Source organism: Pelodiscus sinensis, chromosome 1 (genome assembly GCF_052426305.1).
Source record: "Pelodiscus sinensis isolate ZL-2025 chromosome 1, ASM5242630v1, whole genome shotgun sequence".
Taxonomy (NCBI): domain Eukaryota; kingdom Metazoa; phylum Chordata; order Testudines; family Trionychidae; genus Pelodiscus; species Pelodiscus sinensis.
In genome coordinates this window covers 195,451,619-195,470,380 of record NC_143052.1, presented here as the reverse complement: position 1 = coordinate 195,470,380, position 18,762 = coordinate 195,451,619, and the positions used below count along the sequence as shown (strand labels likewise).

General features: G+C 43.2%; 1 protein-coding gene across 1 annotated transcript in view; it reads right to left on the bottom strand.

Annotated features, from left to right (window-relative positions):
* UBASH3A (ubiquitin associated and SH3 domain containing A) overlaps nucleotides 1-18,762 on the bottom strand; it is a 43,359-nt gene that overhangs the window by 2,521 nt on the left and 22,076 nt on the right. Inside the window, exons 7-12 of the mRNA XM_075912231.1 lie at nucleotides 11,782-11,908; nucleotides 8,720-8,828; nucleotides 6,824-6,946; nucleotides 6,012-6,104; nucleotides 4,363-4,507; nucleotides 168-274 (exon numbers count right to left, since the gene is read on the bottom strand). Of these exons, the coding sequence (XP_075768346.1) occupies nucleotides 168-274; nucleotides 4,363-4,507; nucleotides 6,012-6,104; nucleotides 6,824-6,946; nucleotides 8,720-8,828; nucleotides 11,782-11,908 (704 nt within the window). The remainder of the gene's footprint in view (nucleotides 1-167; nucleotides 275-4,362; nucleotides 4,508-6,011; nucleotides 6,105-6,823; nucleotides 6,947-8,719; nucleotides 8,829-11,781; nucleotides 11,909-18,762) is intronic.

The following is an 18,762-nucleotide window of genomic DNA, read 5'->3' as shown; positions in this document are numbered from 1 at the left end:
TTAATCTTGTCCATATATTTATATATAATCTCACAATGTTTAACAATCTACCTTGAAGATAGGGCAATACCAAGCACCTGCACTAAATATATTTCATATGACAGAGCTGGTTTTGGTCCTGTCATTGAAATCATGAGGCACTGAACACTAGACTGTGAAATACTTACCGTTGCTTGTACAGTCACTGACAATCTGGTTTATAACTGCAGAGCATCTGCTTACATACGCTTCATAACTTTCCAATGGCACCAGGGAGGAAATTGGGAGAGTACATCTGTTAATAAAAAACACAGAGGACTCACTCATGTAGGTCACACTTTTTGTATATTGAGACATTGTCAATATTATCAAAGCTCAGTAAACAAACTGGTACCTATACTCGATCTTTACCAGAGCGACTGCACTTATCTGAAGCAGGGCACTTCAACTCACACCAAACCATAGCTCTCTCTGGAAGTAGTCTCACTGAATCCAATAGAAGAACTCCCAGAATCAGAAACTACCCAAGGCAAATAAGGGTAAGAGAAACTGTCCCGTAGTAAACTTCATAACGGATTGTGCAGTTTATAAGAAATATACTCCAGAAATACCTGCGTTTGAAAAATAAATCCAAAAGTAGTCTCTGCCACATAAGAATATATATATAAAAAACCCCATTGTCCAGGTAGGCTGATTTTAGGTTTAAAAACTGAGCCAAATCCTGAAGTCCTTACTCAGTTCTTATCTAAATAGAACTCCTTCTGACACTATTAGGACTGATTCTAGGATTTGGCCCCTTGCCTTTAGTGTCCCTTTAAAAATCCCCACCTGAGCCTGCTCTGACAAAATAAATTAAACAATCAAACAAAATTCTTGATTGCTTTGTACGGAAAATTCATTTTGATAAAGACCAGTGAGAATATTTAATAATACTGAGCCAGCTTTAGGATTTGGGGCAGTTTTACCTCTAAAATCTGACCTTATAGTTTCTTTAACTTATGGATGGCTCCTGCATGAAAAAGACAGTGTTTACAAATTAAGGCCCAGATCTTCAGCTGCTGTAAATCAGCATGTCTCCACTGAACAGCTGCAGTTTGGGGTCTGCCATGATTTATGGTTCTGCCATGAAGTGTGGAATAAAAGGACAAAGGAAACTTTTTCTAACTTTACTATTTCTTCCTATAAAGTCACCTCTCCTGTTAGCTGGAGAACTGCACTGCTACATGTTTCTCTGTCACATGCAATGACTGTATTCCAGGAAACTATAGCAGTCAACTTCTTTCAACCACATATATACTCAGAATCTGATAATCTTATCTCAGCCATTTAGCACCAGTGTGCAGAATAAGCAGTGAAGAGGTATGAAATACATTGATGTGTTCTAGGGCTATTGTACCATACCTACCATGAAGTACAAAAGTCTTATTGTGTAAATTAATTTCAGACTGTCATCAGAACTTTTACACCATGGGGTTATCACTGAATCAGAGATTCAGCAAATTGGTAGAGGGTTAAGTGTATCTACTCTGGCTATGTCTATACTATGAGTGTTCTCAGCAAAAAATGTGCAAATGAGGGACCATTTTTGCCCTGGGGTTTTTGCACAGAAACCCCAGCGCAAAACAGATTGGCAGAAAATATGCAAATGAGATTGTCCCTCATAATTGCATATTGAGTCCCTCCATTTGCATATTTTTTGCTGAGAACTGGTAGTGTAGACTTAGCCTCTGAGTTTACAGGCACCCATTCAACATAGTATCTAAGCACTAATTCAGAAAGCAGGGAATAAATAGTAACTAAAAACTTGTGAGGAGTGCAGATGTCACAGTGTGTGATCATTAGTACAGACAGTTCCCGGGTTACATACAAGACAGGGACTGTAGGTTTGTTCTTAAGTTGAATTTGTACGTAAGTCGGAACTGGCGTCCAGATTCAGCCGCTGCTGAAACTGACCCAGCGGCTGACTACAGGAAGCCCGAGGCAGAGTTGCTCTGCCCCGGGCTTCCTGGAATCAGCCGCTGATCAGTTTCAACAGCAGCTGAATCTGGACGCCTGGGACAGAGCAGCTGGGGCGCTTCCGGGTAGGTCCCCGCAGTGCCGCACCTCGCCGCTGCGGGGACCAACCCGGCAGCACCCCAGCTGCTCTACCCCAGGTGTCCCAAGTCAGCTGCTGCTGAAACTGATCAGCGGCTGATTCCAGGAAGCCCGGGGCAGAGCAGCTGGGGTGCTGCCGGGTTGGTCCAGTAGTGCTGAGGAGCGGCGCTGTGGGACCAACCGGCAGCACCCCAGCTGCTCTGCCCCAGGCATCCGCGAGAAAAGCCTGGTCTGCTGGGGGAGGGGGCGCACTAGCTGCGCCCCCCCCCCAGCAGACTAGGGAGACGCGGAGCAGATTTTCTCGCCCCGGAGGACGCAGGCGGCGGGACCGCGGCGCGTCTGGGCGGTCCCGCCGCCCGCATTCTCCGGGGCAATAAAAGCCCCATTTGTAAGTACGGATCCGATGTAAGTCGGATCCGTGTAACCCGGGGACTGCCTGTACTAGAGCATTTTGTGTGTTACAATAGTGCCAAGAGGCCCCAAGTGAGATCTGAGCTCCATATTGTATGTACGGTATATTGAATATATGCGGAAGCAGTCCTTGCCCCAACTAGCTTGCAGTCTAAACAGACAAGAAAGACCAAGTGTGATAGGGTGGTAGAGAGGAAGGAGCAGAAGTTTCAGCAAGGAAGGGTTTAGACAAAGCACCAGGAAGTCAGTCTAGGTGCACATGGCTAGAATGGTAGCTGTAGTTGCAGCTTTTCTAAAAAAAAAAACAGTTTTTTTAATAGAGCCAATTTTGTTTTAGAAATATGGAGATCTCTCATATTATTATCCAGCCATACATGAAACGTCTGAGGCAGGAAGCTGTACTGTTTTTATTGATATACAACAATGTGTATATATATATATATATATATATAGTTTGTTTAGATAATTCAGTAGCTGATTGGCAGCAGTGTTGCAACACTTTACAGTTTCCCCTTCCACTCATCAAATGCCTTACTCATCTTCAATCATAGCTTGTCACTGCAGAATCTTATATTTTGTTTGGAAAGGAAGAAACTATGGCAAATAGTAACTTTGCAGTGAATACATTTGGACCCAGGAAAGTGAAAAGGTTGGCCTATTCACTCATTCTGAAACTAAGGATTTTGCTCTTTGTTGATAGATACAATAAAGGTGCAACACTTTTTTTTTTACTTGTCCATGCCCGAGAAACCCCAGAGTTATGGACCTTTATTAACCAAATGATTTTCTGGATTTGACCATGCACTGCAGATGCAATGCAGCATGGCGCCATGAGCAAGGTAACATGCTAGAATAGATCCAATGTCTGTCTTCATTTCCTGTTCTGCTGTGGTTTACAAACATTTACAAACTGCACCAAACCACAGAACTATATTGCAGAAGACAGGGACCAGAAAAGGAGACTTCACCGAGTGCAGTGATTATTTTTGAGCAAAACAAAAATTTCCACAGAATTTAATGCAGACATTTATTTTAATAGAACATTAGCATCCTGGCAAACTATGACTATAAAATGACAGACACCTTGCTTTCTGTTCATCTCTCTTCTCCCAACATCTTTGGGCTGTCCCGGTTCTTACAGCTCCCTGCTCCAGTGTGTGTTGAAAAGGGGCACTGGCTGCCTTATACTTGCCATTTTTCTTAGTATTGAGAGTCACATGTGGAACTGTGCAAATCATGACAGCTTAGGAGATCAGGCAACATCAGAATCCCATCTTCATTCTTTACTCTGTCTCCACTCTGACACAGCCCACAGTGGCACAAATTCTGAAGTCCTCAATCATTTTGAGCTGTGCATCAAGGAAAGGACTTGACCTCCTTCCACCAAAATACAATACAATTCTTTCTTGGTGGAAATGTGACAGGAGAGAGGAATTTATTTTTACACGTAACAATACATGGCTCATGTAGGTTTTAGTTAAAAATTGAAAGAAAAATATGGATGCCCATCATGTGAGTCTAGATAATCAGTCATAGGCCTGATCTTGCAAAGTTAACGTTGATGCTATTCACTTTAATAGGAGCAGGATTCAGACCTATGCATGCACTCACCCATCCATATACACATAAGAACTATTTGCCTGTTAGTGTGTCACCTTACCGGTGAATTATGTAGTGAAAGAAATAACTATATCTGCACATCCTAATTTGGGATCGAATATATAGGCTCTTTTTTAGCCCTTACTCTTTCTGTTGAAGTCAGTGACCTAAATCCTGAATCATTCATTTTTGCAACACTCTCTTGTGGGATTTAAGAACTGCCAAAACCAGGAGAGGTATTAGAAATACACATTAACATAAAGCACGTGCAGCGTTTACCTGTAACTGGTATCTATACTGTGAGTAGTCTCTGTCAGTTCTGTCAGTGCCATAAAGGAGGGAATTATTTTGCAGGCCTCCCACTTGGTCCATTCAAAGAGTCCAGGTTCTACCCTGATTTTAATCTTTCGCTCTAATTTAAGCCCTGCAATAAATAAAAGATTTTTAAAAAGGGAAAGTGCACTCAGAGCTTTAAACTTTGACTGTACATGGCACCTTCTTACTGGTAATAATTTTATTAACAAAATAAAAATATAATGTACAGCAAAGACCATGAAGCACAAATAATGTTGACTCCATCAAATCTCAGTCCTTTTAAACATGCTCCTCTACGTGCATAAACAATACTTTGTAAACTTCCGAAGCTAGCAGTCTGGAAGGGGTGAAGAGCAGAAGAAAGTATATTATATTCTTGCCAGAGCGACTGTTGGTATAAATTCTCGAACGATTATTTGTGGAGTGATACCACTGTGTTCTGTGGGGTCCAGAACAAAATGAAGACATGGACTTACTCTTCAGAGGTGTTACAGAGTAAGTAAGTATCAAGAAGAAAATTGTTTTAAGCTGTTTTTATATACCATGTAGCTCACTGGGCCTAACCTGATGAGTAAATCCAAACCCATGAACATAGTGCTAAAGAAAAATCTCTCTTTAAAGAGAGGCAGCCTGAGTTTTCCTCTATATTCTTAAAAGGCCATACTGACATATGAATTCCCAGCAGAAAATTAGTATCCCTTCCCAGTTCTGGAAACCCAGAGTCCTATCATTAATACTTTTTTAATTTAAAAGAATTTTTTTGGTGATCTATCATGCAGAATTCTTCATTTTTTAAACTAGTTTTGTTGACTGTAGGGTTGTTTTTTTTTTAAACAAACCCTCTTGTTAACAAAGGCAGCCTTCCAGGAGAAAGTCCCAGGTTTCTTTCCCCAGATAGCTGTCCCTCAGTGTAATGGAAACACTTGATTTCTGGACCAAAATCATTTATGGGAGAGATAACAATTTGAGTCTAGCCAATAAGTTAAATTCTACTGCATCTAATGCCTTTGTCTTATACAACATTAGATTCCATTTCAACTTTATTGAACATGATTCAATTGAATATTATTTTACTGTTATAGTGGGGAAACTTTATTTCTTCTTCACAGTGTCACCTAGTCCTTGCTCCTAGATAGAAATATCTGTCAGCACTGATTAAAGGCAGAAGTAAATATTCAAAATGCCATGCAGCATTTTAGCTTCATTTCTGTCATTGGCTTTGAAAAGGATTGACTCAGAAATGTCCAGTATATAGGGGTGCCGACAGCCTCCATGGGACCCTGGTCAAGGTGGGAGTGACCGCTCCATGCTCCTGGAAGGGGTGGGGCCTCAGGCAGAAGGGGTGGGGCCGAGGCAGACAGCCCTCCACTCCACCTGGAACACAGGGTGCACCCCCCGAATCCTCAAAGCCTCCTGGAGCATGCTGTGATGGTGACAGTTTAAAGGATCCGGGGCTCTGGCTGCTGTCACCATTGCCACAGTAGCAGCAACAGTGGCTAGGTGCTCCAGTCCTCTTTGAATCGTCAGGCGCCAGGGCAACTGCCTCTTTTGCTCCCGGCCCCCAGCGACAGGCCTGCCAATGGGGCAAAGAAACAATCATTTTGCTAACCTACCTTCTAGCAGGTGTTGAGCTGTCTGTATGCAGCGGAGTGCTGGGGAACTGTATACATAGCTAACTAACTCTTCTTTCTCCAGCAGAGCTTCTCCTGCAATACACGAGAGCTACTCTTTACAATCATTAGTACAACTACCAAATATTTCCCACAGATATTAGCTTGAACTTTACAATAAACTGACCTTGAATGCACTCATGCCCCTCATTAATTCACTTTCTACAAATATTCTGGTGAACAAGTCCACTAGCAGGAATATTTGTTGGAAGAGGAAATGTTAAGTAAATATTAGAAATACAGCCACAGAAAGTAAATTCTAAATTTGTAAATGGCACTCCGGTGCATTTATGGTAGACAGAGAAAGACAAGTGTCTGCACCACAACCCAATTTCTGAGAACGATGCTTATCAAAACTAGGAACTTAAACACATCCTGTGATAGGTGTATTCATTCTAACTAACCAGTACAGCCCAATTATCAATTGCTCACAATGGACAGCTCTCACACAACCTACAGATGAATAAACTGTATGTCCTGCCTCCCTTTTAGCCAGCCAGCAGAAATGCTACAGTTCACCGCTCTGGATTCAGACTAGAAGCCAAATGTTGTGGCATACTGCTCTGACCCTTTGCGGCCATAAGGTGGCAGGCTGGCTCTTGCACTACATGAGTAGCTGGCCCTGCTCCTCCCCCTGTTGCATAGCTCCCACATGAAAGTGCAAGCTCCGGTTCCTGCTATCCATAAAGGAACTCTTCCCATTTACACTGCCCAGAAGCATTCCTATGGTAAAGTCACAGTAATACCTAACTTACCTACAAGTCTAGACTGGAAAATACCACAGCATGATAAAGGAGGATCACATTCAAAAGGTTTGATGCCATCTTTTCGTTTTGGCAGGCTGACAGGGAAGTTCAGATCTGCTCTGTGATATTTTCCTAAAACAAAACAGAACCCTTCATCTCCATATATAAAGGCACGAGCAATACATATGTACACATTTTTGATATTCATGCACACACTAAAAATTCTGCATTTTAGGCTGCCATTTCTGAAAATCGGACTGTTAGTGTCTCTGTTGGTGAAAAAAGTGAGTGATTCCACTTTAGGGATACTGCACTTTGCATTCAACAAAGCAAACCAAGGAAATTGTTGATGCACTATGGCCCAGTCTCAATTGGTTCTGGGAAAGACGATAAGGGAGAAAACTTTCTGACAGAATGACACAGCTCTGAATTTCAGAATATCAGAGCACCAGAGAAAATATATGGCTGACACCTGCTCTTAAAACTCCCCAGAGACTTATATTCCCTTCAGAGCCGTGGAAACTTTTTTTTTTAACCATTGCCAAAGTTATAAAAAAAAGCAATGTTTTCATTAGCAAAAAGAAAAGGAAATAATGTACAAAATTCAAGGTCTGAAATCAGACATCTCGTCTGATTCCAACAGAATCCGGGAGATCACAAGCAAAACACAATTCCTCTCCCACCCTTGCCCCCAAATATATAGTTGTTTCATGTTGAAATCATGTTTTCAAGGCCAAACACCATTCAAACATGACTTGGCATCTAAGTCAGTGTTCACATCTTCTCATTTCTCCACAAAATCTCTTTGCTTTTGCTCCAGTTATTTGTGACTGGGTTTGATTAGCAAAGTATCATGATTTTGATCAACAATGTAAATTTGAAAAACTATGTCAACCAGCACAAAATAGGGAAATTTGGGCATTAATCAAATCTGTAAATTCCTAAAAATGCTGATGAAAAATTCACGTTTGGCATATCATCTTGAGACAAAAATGTAAAGTTTCACTCAGCTGTATTATGACTACTTAGGAAATATAGTGACATCATAAATCTCGAATACATTAGAACCTCAGAGTTACAAACACTTTGCAAATGGAAGTTTTTAATAACTCTGAGATGTTCATAACTGAGCAAAACACTGTAGTTGTTCTTTCCAAAGTTTACAACTGAACATTGACTTAATACAGCTTTGACATTTTCTGTGCAGAAGAATAAGGCTGCTTTTAACCATCTTAATTTAAATGAACTAAGCACAGAAAGTTTCTTTAACTTGTCAAACCTTTTTTTAAAAACTTTATCTTTATTTTTAGTAGTTTATATTCAATAGAGTACTGTACTATATTTGCCTCTTTTTGTCTCTGCTGCTCCAAATGATCCGTGTGATTGACAAGTCAATTCATAACTCTGCTGTTCATAACTCTAAGGCTTTGTCTACACTTCTAAGTTTAAAGTGCTGCACTAGCAGAGCTTTAAGCAGTGTGATCATGACACTAGTTTTGAGAGAGCTTCTTCTCATGTAAGTGATTTACTTATGGTACTGGGAAAGCACTAACAGAACAGGGGGTTCAGCTCGTAGTACTGAAAACCTGATTACACTGGCGCTTCCAGTGCTATAACTTGCTGCAGTCAGTGTGGGGGTTTTTCACACCTTGAGCACAAAAGTTACAGTGCAGTAACTTGTCAGCATAGACAAACCATAAGGTTCTACAATAAAACTTTATATGACACTACTAAACTTGTAGGAAGGGCATTTCTAAATAGCTGCTTTCTTCAGCACTAAAGTTTGTCTGGTTTATAGACATCTACAAGTAGTAATTTAGACTTTACACATCAGTACTATCATGGTACAATATTTTCTTTTCAGTCTGGTATGCCAAGGGCCAATCCTCCCATGCTTTTACTTACCATCTGCAGTTACACATTGCTGGATCCAGGACTTCCCAAAAACCTGATCCACTCTTTCCCCATGGCGTATCACCAACAGGCTTCTTCTGAGAGCAACAGTCTGAGAAAGCTAGATGAAGTGAACCATTTACATTTAGAATTTTTTATTCATTTTATTGCAATGGCATCTAGAACCTGCAACTGAGATCTGGGTTCTACTGTGCAATAGGTTGTACACACATATTAAAGGACAGTCCTTTTCCTGAAAGGCATTTGAATAAACTAGACAGACAAAGGGTGGGAGAAAGGAAGTATTATTCCCACTTTACAAATGAGGTACTTAGACACACAGAAATATAAGGCCTCGCTGTCCACAGCAATCAGTGGAAAGAGTACTATGGCTCTGATTAGGTGTTAAAACCACATTTATGGTAGAAAACAGGTGTTTTGACTAACATATGTTAAAATCTGAGCATAGACCAGGCAAGCTGGATGAGGAGAACTGGAATCCTTAGAAAAAGAACAGGTCTTGCATTCAAATTTTCCACTGTACACTGTGCATCTTATTCTCTCTCTGAAATTACAGGGTTTTTTGTTTTGTTTTGTTTTGTTTTTGAGTCTGAGGGTGAAGCTACACTGAGACGGACCCAGCAGGGTCCGCACTGGCGGCCGGAAGAGAACCCCCCCCCTCGGCCGGAAAAGTGGCCACCGTGGGCGGCAAGCTCACCAGCGCGGCAGCACCGGGGTTCGGGCACCCGGCATTGCCGGCAGGGACTGGGAGCGGGAGGCGGGGCAGAGCGCAGGCGGCGGGGAAGCGGCTGGGTCTGCTGCCCCGGCTTACGCTCCAACGCGGGGCACAGGAGCACGCTGGTGCAGGCGCGGGGGCAGGGACGCCACGGGGGCGGGGCTCCCCGCACAGACGTCATCCCCCAGCGACCACAAAGGCCAGGGACGACCCAAAAGGAAGGAGGGAAGTGCGGCGGCAGGCGTTCTGGTGTCCAGGAACACCAAGCCCACGGCCCCCTGGGCAACGAGGAGAGACGGACTCGGCAGTTGGCGGCTTGCCTTGGGACGCGCCCGATGACTTCGGCGTGGCGAGTGACCCCAACCTTGCTCCACCGCTGGGGCAAGTCAGCGGGGAGTGGAAGGAGCCCGAGGCGGGGCCCTTTTGGCGCCCGTGGGCGGACGAGTTGAGGGCAGCAGCCCCGTCCGCCATGGAGGGCAACAGCTGGTCGCCAAACTCCACTTAGGGCCTCGGGCTGGGACCCAGAGGTGAGGGAGGGCCCGGGTCCCCCACTCCCCTTACCCCTCCTCGCTACCTACAAGCAATTCCCCTGAAACCTTAAACCCACATGGCCAAGACCGCAGGAGGACATTGGTCCAAGGTCAGGCCCCGCGACGACACTGCGACCCCCTTCCTCAAGTCAGAGGAGGAGGAGGGGTCCGACGGAGGGGCCGCCGACCCCCCTCAGCCATTAGGGGCAGAGGGGTGATCGCCCCCTCACCCGGACGTCAACCCTAGGACCCCAGGTAGGGGTCGGAGAGACAAGCCCAGACGGTGGGTTCGCAGGGCCCCGCCCCTCCCCAGCCCTGCTCGGGAGTTGAAGGGGAGGGAGCGAGGAGCTCGCACCCGCAAAAATTCCGTCACACACACCACAAGTGGAAGAGTGGTTGTAGCTCAACAAAACATACCCATGTAAGCTTTAATCTAGCTAGCACCAGGTGACAATAGCAGTGAAGATGTGTCAGTATGTACTCAGGGTCCCCGGTGGGCTTGTAGTCTGAGCTGAAATCTATGCCAATATGGCTATATAATGATTATTGCCCACGCTAGCAAGATTAAAACTAGCATAGGTGTGTGTACCCATGCTACAGTCACATCTCCATTTGCTTGATACACACACCCTTAGAAAGAACTATTAATAAACTGCAGCGGGAACACTGAGTCAGGGTTTTGCAGTCTTGCTTTTCTGTTTTGAGGGAACTTGAGTGTGGCAACTTCCATAGGGCCACTCAAAGTGAACATGTGAACCTCTGCAAGCAACATCCTGCAGGTCAAATTATGACTTCAACACAGAGCTGAGGTGGATGGGAGAAGGGAGGAGGAGCACAAAAGCAGTCGTGTCAAGATGGTATTGTACCTATGTAAGACATCTTATTTTCAGGGTGCTGAAAGGAACATTCTGAGGTCTGGTTTTGAGCTGGATATCCTCTACAGTCTGGCTACTAGCTACATTCTTTTGAGGATTCACATTTTAGAGAACCTTTGTTTCTAATGTGCAGGGTTCTTGCAAATTCCAGGCCTCCAACAGGTCACAAGAAAGGAGCTACTGATAGAATGTACTAATGGTGCAATGCACAGAAATGCACTCAGGTCACATAAACATCAGAGCCTATGCACCCAAAGAAACCCAGTGTGTGGTGTTGTTTGCAAGGGGACAGCCCAAGTGGGAAGCTGAGATAGGCTCTTTTTGCATAAGAAACCCCATGCACATGCCTTTTTGTGCAAGAGCTATTGCACAAAAAGGAGTTATTCCTCATGGGGAGAGGAATAACTCTACCAGCAAAAGCCCTCTGTTCTGTTGATTTACTGCAATTTTTTGTGTGTGCAAAAACGCGCTTGAGGTGTGGATGCTCCACCGGTTTTTGCGAAAAATGTTTGTTTTGGGGCAAAAACCTTGTAGTGTAGACATAGCCTCAGTTGCACTGGTGTTGAAATCAGTGGTGTAACACTGACATCAGACTGGTATGAGAAAAGAAATAGGCCCAACAGCTACTGTTAGTAACATCTTCACGTTGCATCCCAGGCTGTATCTCTGTAGTTGGACACAAGCTATGCTTAGGCTTATGAGATCTGCTTTACTCCTTGCCCATAAAGAAAGATGACATTTGAAAACTATGCATTTTTTATTTGTCTGGCTATTTTTTCTGGCAGACAAATCATTAAGAAATGTAAAAGCAATTTCTCTATAGAAAATATTGTGATGAAACTAAAGGGTGATATTAAAAATGTATTCGTATAAGCATGTTGCCTGCCTTGAGATTTATGCACCTGTCAAAAGCAAGAAATGAAGAATTATTACCTGGAAAGCAAGTGTTTTGGTTACACTCTTTGTCATCATTGGGTTATGGACTTCACCATTCAGTTTAAGACTAGGTTCATTTTCATTCTTGGAGAGTTGTCCTGAAGCTGGAGTGAAAGTGAATTCTCTGTAGGAAAAGTAGAAGCAACAACAGACAGACACACATAGAGAGGTGGAATTTTTAAGGTCTGATCTTGTATGCAGGGAAATTAAAGGCAAGATTTACATTCACTTCAGTGGGAGTAGAACCATAGAGTTTTGACATGCTTCTCAAAACTGTTAATGAAAAAGTCTCATCCCACAGTACTGATCTAAGGGACAGGCTGTTTCCAGATTGTGGTTAAGAAATAATGTTGCTCCTTTTGATCTGAGTGGCAGGTCACAGTTCGGGGCCCTGGAGATGTTCCAGTTGGAAGCAGAAATTGATGGAGTCTAATATTTTCAATTATGCAGTTTTGTTTGTACTAGGAATATACAAAGTCTTGCTTCTCAAAGAGCTTTGTGTGATGCAATCACCGGTCTATTTCAGCATAACACTCCTGTTCTAGCTCTGCCCAAAATTCTGGTAGTACTCAGAATGATGACATCCTGCATGACCCATGCTAAAGAGAAACTAAGTACCAAGTTTATCAAACTAAAAATAATACAAGGTTAACTATTTAAATATGTCTGCTCTTTTACTGTCGAGATGTTTTCACATCACTGACCCAAATTTATTTAATTCTCACCCAAACCTCTTTGGGATTTAAATATCCTGGGCTTCATTTGCATCTTCCTGGGAGCTGCCATTTTTAAATCCCCCTTAGTCCGAACTCCGTGCCCATGGCTACACACGGAACGGAGTAGGTAGTTCGAATTAGGATCTCTAATTTGAACTACCGTTACTCCTTGTTCCATGTGGAGCCGCGGACATGGAGTTCGGACTAAGGGGGATTTAAAAATGGCGGCGCCCAGGAAGATGCAAATGAAGCCCGGGATATTTAAATCCCGGGCTTCATTTGCATCCCCGGTTGCCCTCATTTTCCTACCTAGCTCGAACTAACGAGCTAGTGTAGACATACCCTCAATGTTCTAGGCCTTTGTAGAATCTTGTGGAACCTTCCAGACTTTCTGAGAACTACAAGTTCCTTGAACCTCCTAAAATGTTGTCAGCTATGATCTCTCAAATATATAAGGGGCAGGGTGTTGCCAGTAAATGTGTGAGATATAAGAAGAAAATGAAGTGAAATGAGAGCCCAGGTGCAATATTGCAAACCTTTTTTTACTGTGTAATTGTGAAAATATACTTGTGCATTAAGACCTGAAGAGTGTAAGTAGCAATTAATAAAGGACCTATTTAATGAAATATCAGAGACATCTATCAAACCTATATCTATGCAACAATATACAAATACTATTACTTCTTTTCTTAGAATAATAGAACTAGAAGGGACTTTGAGAGGTCATCAAGTCCAGTCCCCTGCCCTCACAGCAGGATCAAGCACCATCTGGATCATCCCTGATAGATGTCTGTCCAACCTGTTCTTAAATATCTCCAGTGATGCTACTAAAGAAATGGTGGAAAACTTAGGAGTCAAGCCTGTCTTCAAGGGAACTTGTATTCATCAGAAGAGACAGTTTGGTTACAAGGAAAGAGATGAAGTGATGGAAAACTTGGAAGAAAAAGTCAATAGGGAGGATTTTTTGGTCGCTAGTTGACAATTCTCAAATTGATAAAAGGTTCAGACAAATGAAGGTAGTTTATGTAGCTGCTGATGGGCAAGAAAACACCCCTGAAGAATTGTACAGACATTGAAATGTTGGGAATGTTCAGATATCAATGATTAAAGACTTCTGTGTTGAATTAGACAACATTCATCACTTTTTGCTACCTATGAAACACTCTCCATTCAGAGTTCTCCAGTTCATTCATGATGCAGAGTTAAAGGACACTTTTTCTAATGTGTAGATAGCTTGTGGATTCTGCTTGTGTTGCTGGTCACATTATGAGTGGTGAACATAACTCGTCAAAGATCAGGCTCATTAAAACCGTTATCTTTGTGCTACAATAGACGAGAGACTGACATCACTTGCTATTTTATTGCTTGAAAATGCCATAGGCTAATCTTTGGGTCTATCTGATGTGCTTCAGTTTGTAAGGGTCACAGTGAGAAAAGTAACCTTTTGAACTAAATGGCTAGGATCACATTCTAAGACTGCCACCTACTGTAACATAATTTAATCCTGGTCCACCCAGTGTTGGTGAACAGTTCAATTTCTTGTGTTACTACATTTCAGTTATTCTTAGAATTTAAAAAATTCTATAAGCTTAGTGGAAACAATTTTTTAAAAAACATTGGTTATATATGGCCTAAATCAATATAGATTTGCAGATTCTAACCTGTAAATTCATCATCTTATATGACTAGGATAAATCATACATGCAGATTGTGCATCCAAGTGGTGAAATGGGCTACAAAAACAAAAGTAAGATATTCAAAAGTTTAACAAATGGAGGGGGGATTGCCAAATATGCTCCTTGTCAGGGACACCATTTGGTCTAGCGCCAGTCCTGAGCACACCTATGTCACGATAGTGCCACAGTGCAGATGCTTCCTACAGTGTCAGATGCAGTTTTTCCATTGCCATAGAAACTCTACTTCCCCAAACGATAGGTAGGCCAATGGAAGCATCCAAACCAGGGGTTAAGTTGGCATAGCAATGGTGCTCAGGGGTGTCAATTTCTCATACCTTTGAACTCTATAGGTATATTGACCTAAATATTAAATGTAGACGAAGCACCAGTCTCAACTTCCACAGGTACATTCTCAGATTCAAAAGGAAGGTGGGAGCATAGCCAAGGTGAAGTTCTCCTGCCCACCCCGACCCAAATATGAAGCACTAGCATCTATGTCCAATATGAAAGAGATTTTGAAACAAGGATAGACCAAGACAGGGGCAGTCCGAACAGCCTTTTTCAACTCTGACAATGCTAAAGCTCACACTGCTGTCCACTGGAACCATTTCCTTGTTTTGCTATTTGTCGTTTGTCCTCATCACTCAGCAAGCAAACAGGGATCAGTTCTTTTTTCAGATGCTGGTTTTCAAAATAGATTTTAACCACTCCCTGTCTTTCCGGAGATGAAAAGCTACTGCATTGTGTAGCTGAGAGAATGGCTAGAGTAGGAGGCCAATTTGTTCATTGCAAAGAAACAGCCTACAAACCATTTGTCTCTTGGCACTGTATCTTTAAAGGGAGCAGCCACAGAGTGAATTTGTTAGACACTTTTTGTGGCACTGATTACACAGTTATTAGCCATCATCAAATCCAAGCCAAATATTAGCTCAGCCACTATTTCAAGCCACCCAGACTTCTAGCTCCAGTTTTAGTAGTCCAATCTTCCAACCCAGTTTCCCCAATTTTTGGATGGGTTTCATTGCCTTAGCCACTATCTCCATTTGCGACGAAGTAGGAGGTTCAGTTATGGATCACCTGTTCCCTAGCTTTTTTTACTACTTGTCTTTCTCTATTTTTGCCTCTGCCTCTCTGTTCCATTTGTTCTCCCTCCTCTCATATGCAACACTCAGTAAGCCTGTCAAACAATTCTCAGCAAACCACCTCCATTCACTCCAAATTTCCTGGGCAGGTTCCCAAACCTCATTTGTCTTAGAGTGGGGGACACTTGAAAATTAGTTCTACTTACTTATGTCACGTGGAGGAACATAAGTTTGAACTAGTGCCCACTCCCCACCCCAGTGCAGACATTGCTAGGTCAATAGGAGAACTCTGTGAGGTAGATAAACTACATCAATGGGAAAAAAATCCTTCTGCCAATGTAGGAAGCAGCTACATTATGGTGCTCCAGCAGGGGTGGGCAAATACCAGACCACAGGCCAGATCTGGTCTACCAGGTTTAGTTCCTGGCGGGCCCCCTCACTATATTTACCTGCTCTGCCACAGGTAGTGGCAGTGGTGGCCTGCCAGGGACTAACCCTGGTGAACAGGGACACAGCTGCTATAATGTAGACATGACCTATGTTGGGAGGCTTCTCTTTTACTCATCCTGATGGTGATGTTAAGAGATGAAGGTATTCAAAGAAGTTTCTGGTTGATGCAGTCACCAGTACTTCTCAGCATAACAATAATAACATTGTAGCTTCCCCATGTCCAGCTCTATAATCTTATGAACCGGTACATGCATTTTAGATAAGAGTTTACACAAAAAGCTGCAAAACAGTCCTTGCAGAGGAGAGGAGTTGGGAAGGCAGCACATTCTGCCTCTTTAGAAGTCAATCAGAAAACTTCCACTGATTTCAGTATTAGATCAGGCTCTGTATAAGCTCACCCTAATATTCAGCCTAACATTGCAATTTTTCCCCCGGCAGGAATATGATAATGTGTCATCGAAGGAGATTTCAAAAGATGCAATTTTATGCTTTTTCTAATACTTGAAATCCCCAAAACATGTATATTTTAAAAAATTCTGCTCCCTTGAATAAATGGGCCAACAGACTATGCAATGATGTGATGATCTGGGACAGTGTTGCTTAAACTTTTTAAGATGGAGGAACACCAAACAATAATTTTTTTTATGAGGAACCCCAAGGACTTTTTGTTGAGCAAAAAAACCCCAAAAAACAAAAGAGGCCAGGGAAAAGCTATCAAAGAAAAAAATTAATAAACAAATAAAAAAATAGGGTCTGGGGAAAGTTATTGAGGGGGGAAAAAAGTTGCCTGTCCCTTTAAGGGTGGCAATTTTGAACTCTGTTGTTCTCCACGGCACACCTCCGACTGCCTCGCGACACACCAGTGTGCCACAGGACACAGTTTAAGAAACACTGATCTGGGAGGTCTGTATAGATTTTAAACTGTAGCCTCAGTACAAGGAACAAGTGTTGACAAAATCAGACTCACAAATTACAGTAAAGCCTTCAAACTTTCCATTTGGCTCGTTTGTGATTCAGGCAACCACATGAGCAAAGGGTTTAGCAGAACCGCACTCTGGGCCTTCAGTGCGCGATCAAAGCGTCTACACAGCACAATACTGCATAGCAAGCTAGTGCACTGTAAATCCAAACCCGGGCTTGCTGAACAATAACTTGCCCTATAGACAAACCCTAAGATGGACACCTGAGGAATAAATTCAGAATTGTGCTTCAGAGGCACCCATCTAACACAAAATCTCCTTCTACTTCCTTCTTGCTCCTGGAGGGCAGTCATTTACTGCTGGTCTACACCAGCACCAAATTACTACAGTTCATGTCATAGAATCATAGAACCATAGAGCTGGAAAAGACCTCAGAAGGTCATCAGGTTCAGCCCCCTGCTTTAGGCAGGACTAATCCCAACTAAATCAACCCAGCCAGGGTTTTGTCAAGCTGAGACTTAAACACTGCTAGGGATAGAGACTCCACTACTTCCCTAGGTAACCCATTCCAGTGCTTCACTACTCTCCTAGTGAAATAGTTTTTCCTAATATCGAACCTGGACCTCTCCCACCACAACTTGAGACCATTGTTCCTTGTTATGCCATCTGTCACTACTAAGAACAGCCTTTCTCCAGCCTCTTTGGAACCTCTCTTCAGGAAGTTGAAGGCTGCTATCAAATCCCCCCTTACTCTTCACTTCTGCAGACTAAACAGACCCAACTCCCTCAGGGTATGTCTACACTACCCCGCTAGTTCGAACTAGCGGGGTAATGTATGCATACTGCACTTGCTAATGAAGCCCGGGATTTGAATTTCCCAGGCTTCATTAGCATAAGCGGGGAGCCGCCATTTTTAAATCCCCGCTGCTTCGAACCCCGTGTAGCGCGGCTACACGGGGCTCGAACTAGGTAGTTCGGACTAGGGTGCCTATTCCGAACTACCGGTACACCTCGTTTCACGAGGAGTAACGGTAGTTCGGAATAGGACCCTAGTCCGAACTACCTAGTTCGAGCCCCGTGTAGCCGCGCTACACGGGGTTCGAAGCAGCGGGGATTTAAAAATGGCGGCTCCCTGCTTATGCTAATGAAGCCCGGGAAATTCAAATCCCGGGCTTCATTAGCAAGTGCGGTATGCATACATTACCCCGCTAGTTCGAACTAGCGGGGTAGTGTAGACATACCCTCAGCCTCTCCTCGTAGGTCATATGCTCCAGCCCCCTAATCATTTTGGTTGCCCTCCGCTGAACCCTCTCCAATGCGTCCACATCCTTTTTGTAGTGGGGGATGGTCCAGAACTGGACACAATACTCCAGATATGGCCTCAACAGAGCCGAATAAAGGGGAATAATGATATCTCTGGATCTGCTGGCAATGCTCCTCTTAATGTAACCTAATATGCCATTAGCCTTCTTGGCTACAAGGGCACACTGTTGACTCTTATCCAGCTTCTCATCCACTGCAACCCCCAGGTCCTTTTATGCAGAACTACTACTTAGCTGGTTGGTCTCCAGCCTGTAACAATGCTTAGGATTCTTCCGTCCCAAGTGCAGGACTCTACACCTGTCCTTGTTGAACCTCATCAGATTTCTTGTAGCCCAATCCTCCAATTTGTCTAAGTCACTCTGGACCCTATCTCTGCCCTCAAGAGTATCTACCTCTCTGCCTAGCTTAGTGTCATCTGCAAACTTGCTGAGGGTGCAATCCATCCCCTCATCCAGGTCATTAAAAAAGATATTGAACAAAACCGGTCCTAGAACCGAACCTTGGGGCACTCTGCTAGAAACTGACCACCATCCTGACATCGTGCCGTTGATCACTACCTGCTGGGCCTGGCCTTCTAGCCAGCTTTCGATCTATCTTATCGTCCATTTATCCAATCCACATTCCCTTAACTTGCTGTCAAGAATATTGTGGGAGACCCTATCAAAAGCCTTGCTAAAGTCAAAGTATATCACATCCACTGACTTTTCCATTTCCACAGAGCCAGTTACCTCATCATAGAAGCTAATCAGATTGGTCAGGCATGACTTGCCCTTTGTGAATCCATGCTGACTATTCCTGATCACTTTCTTCT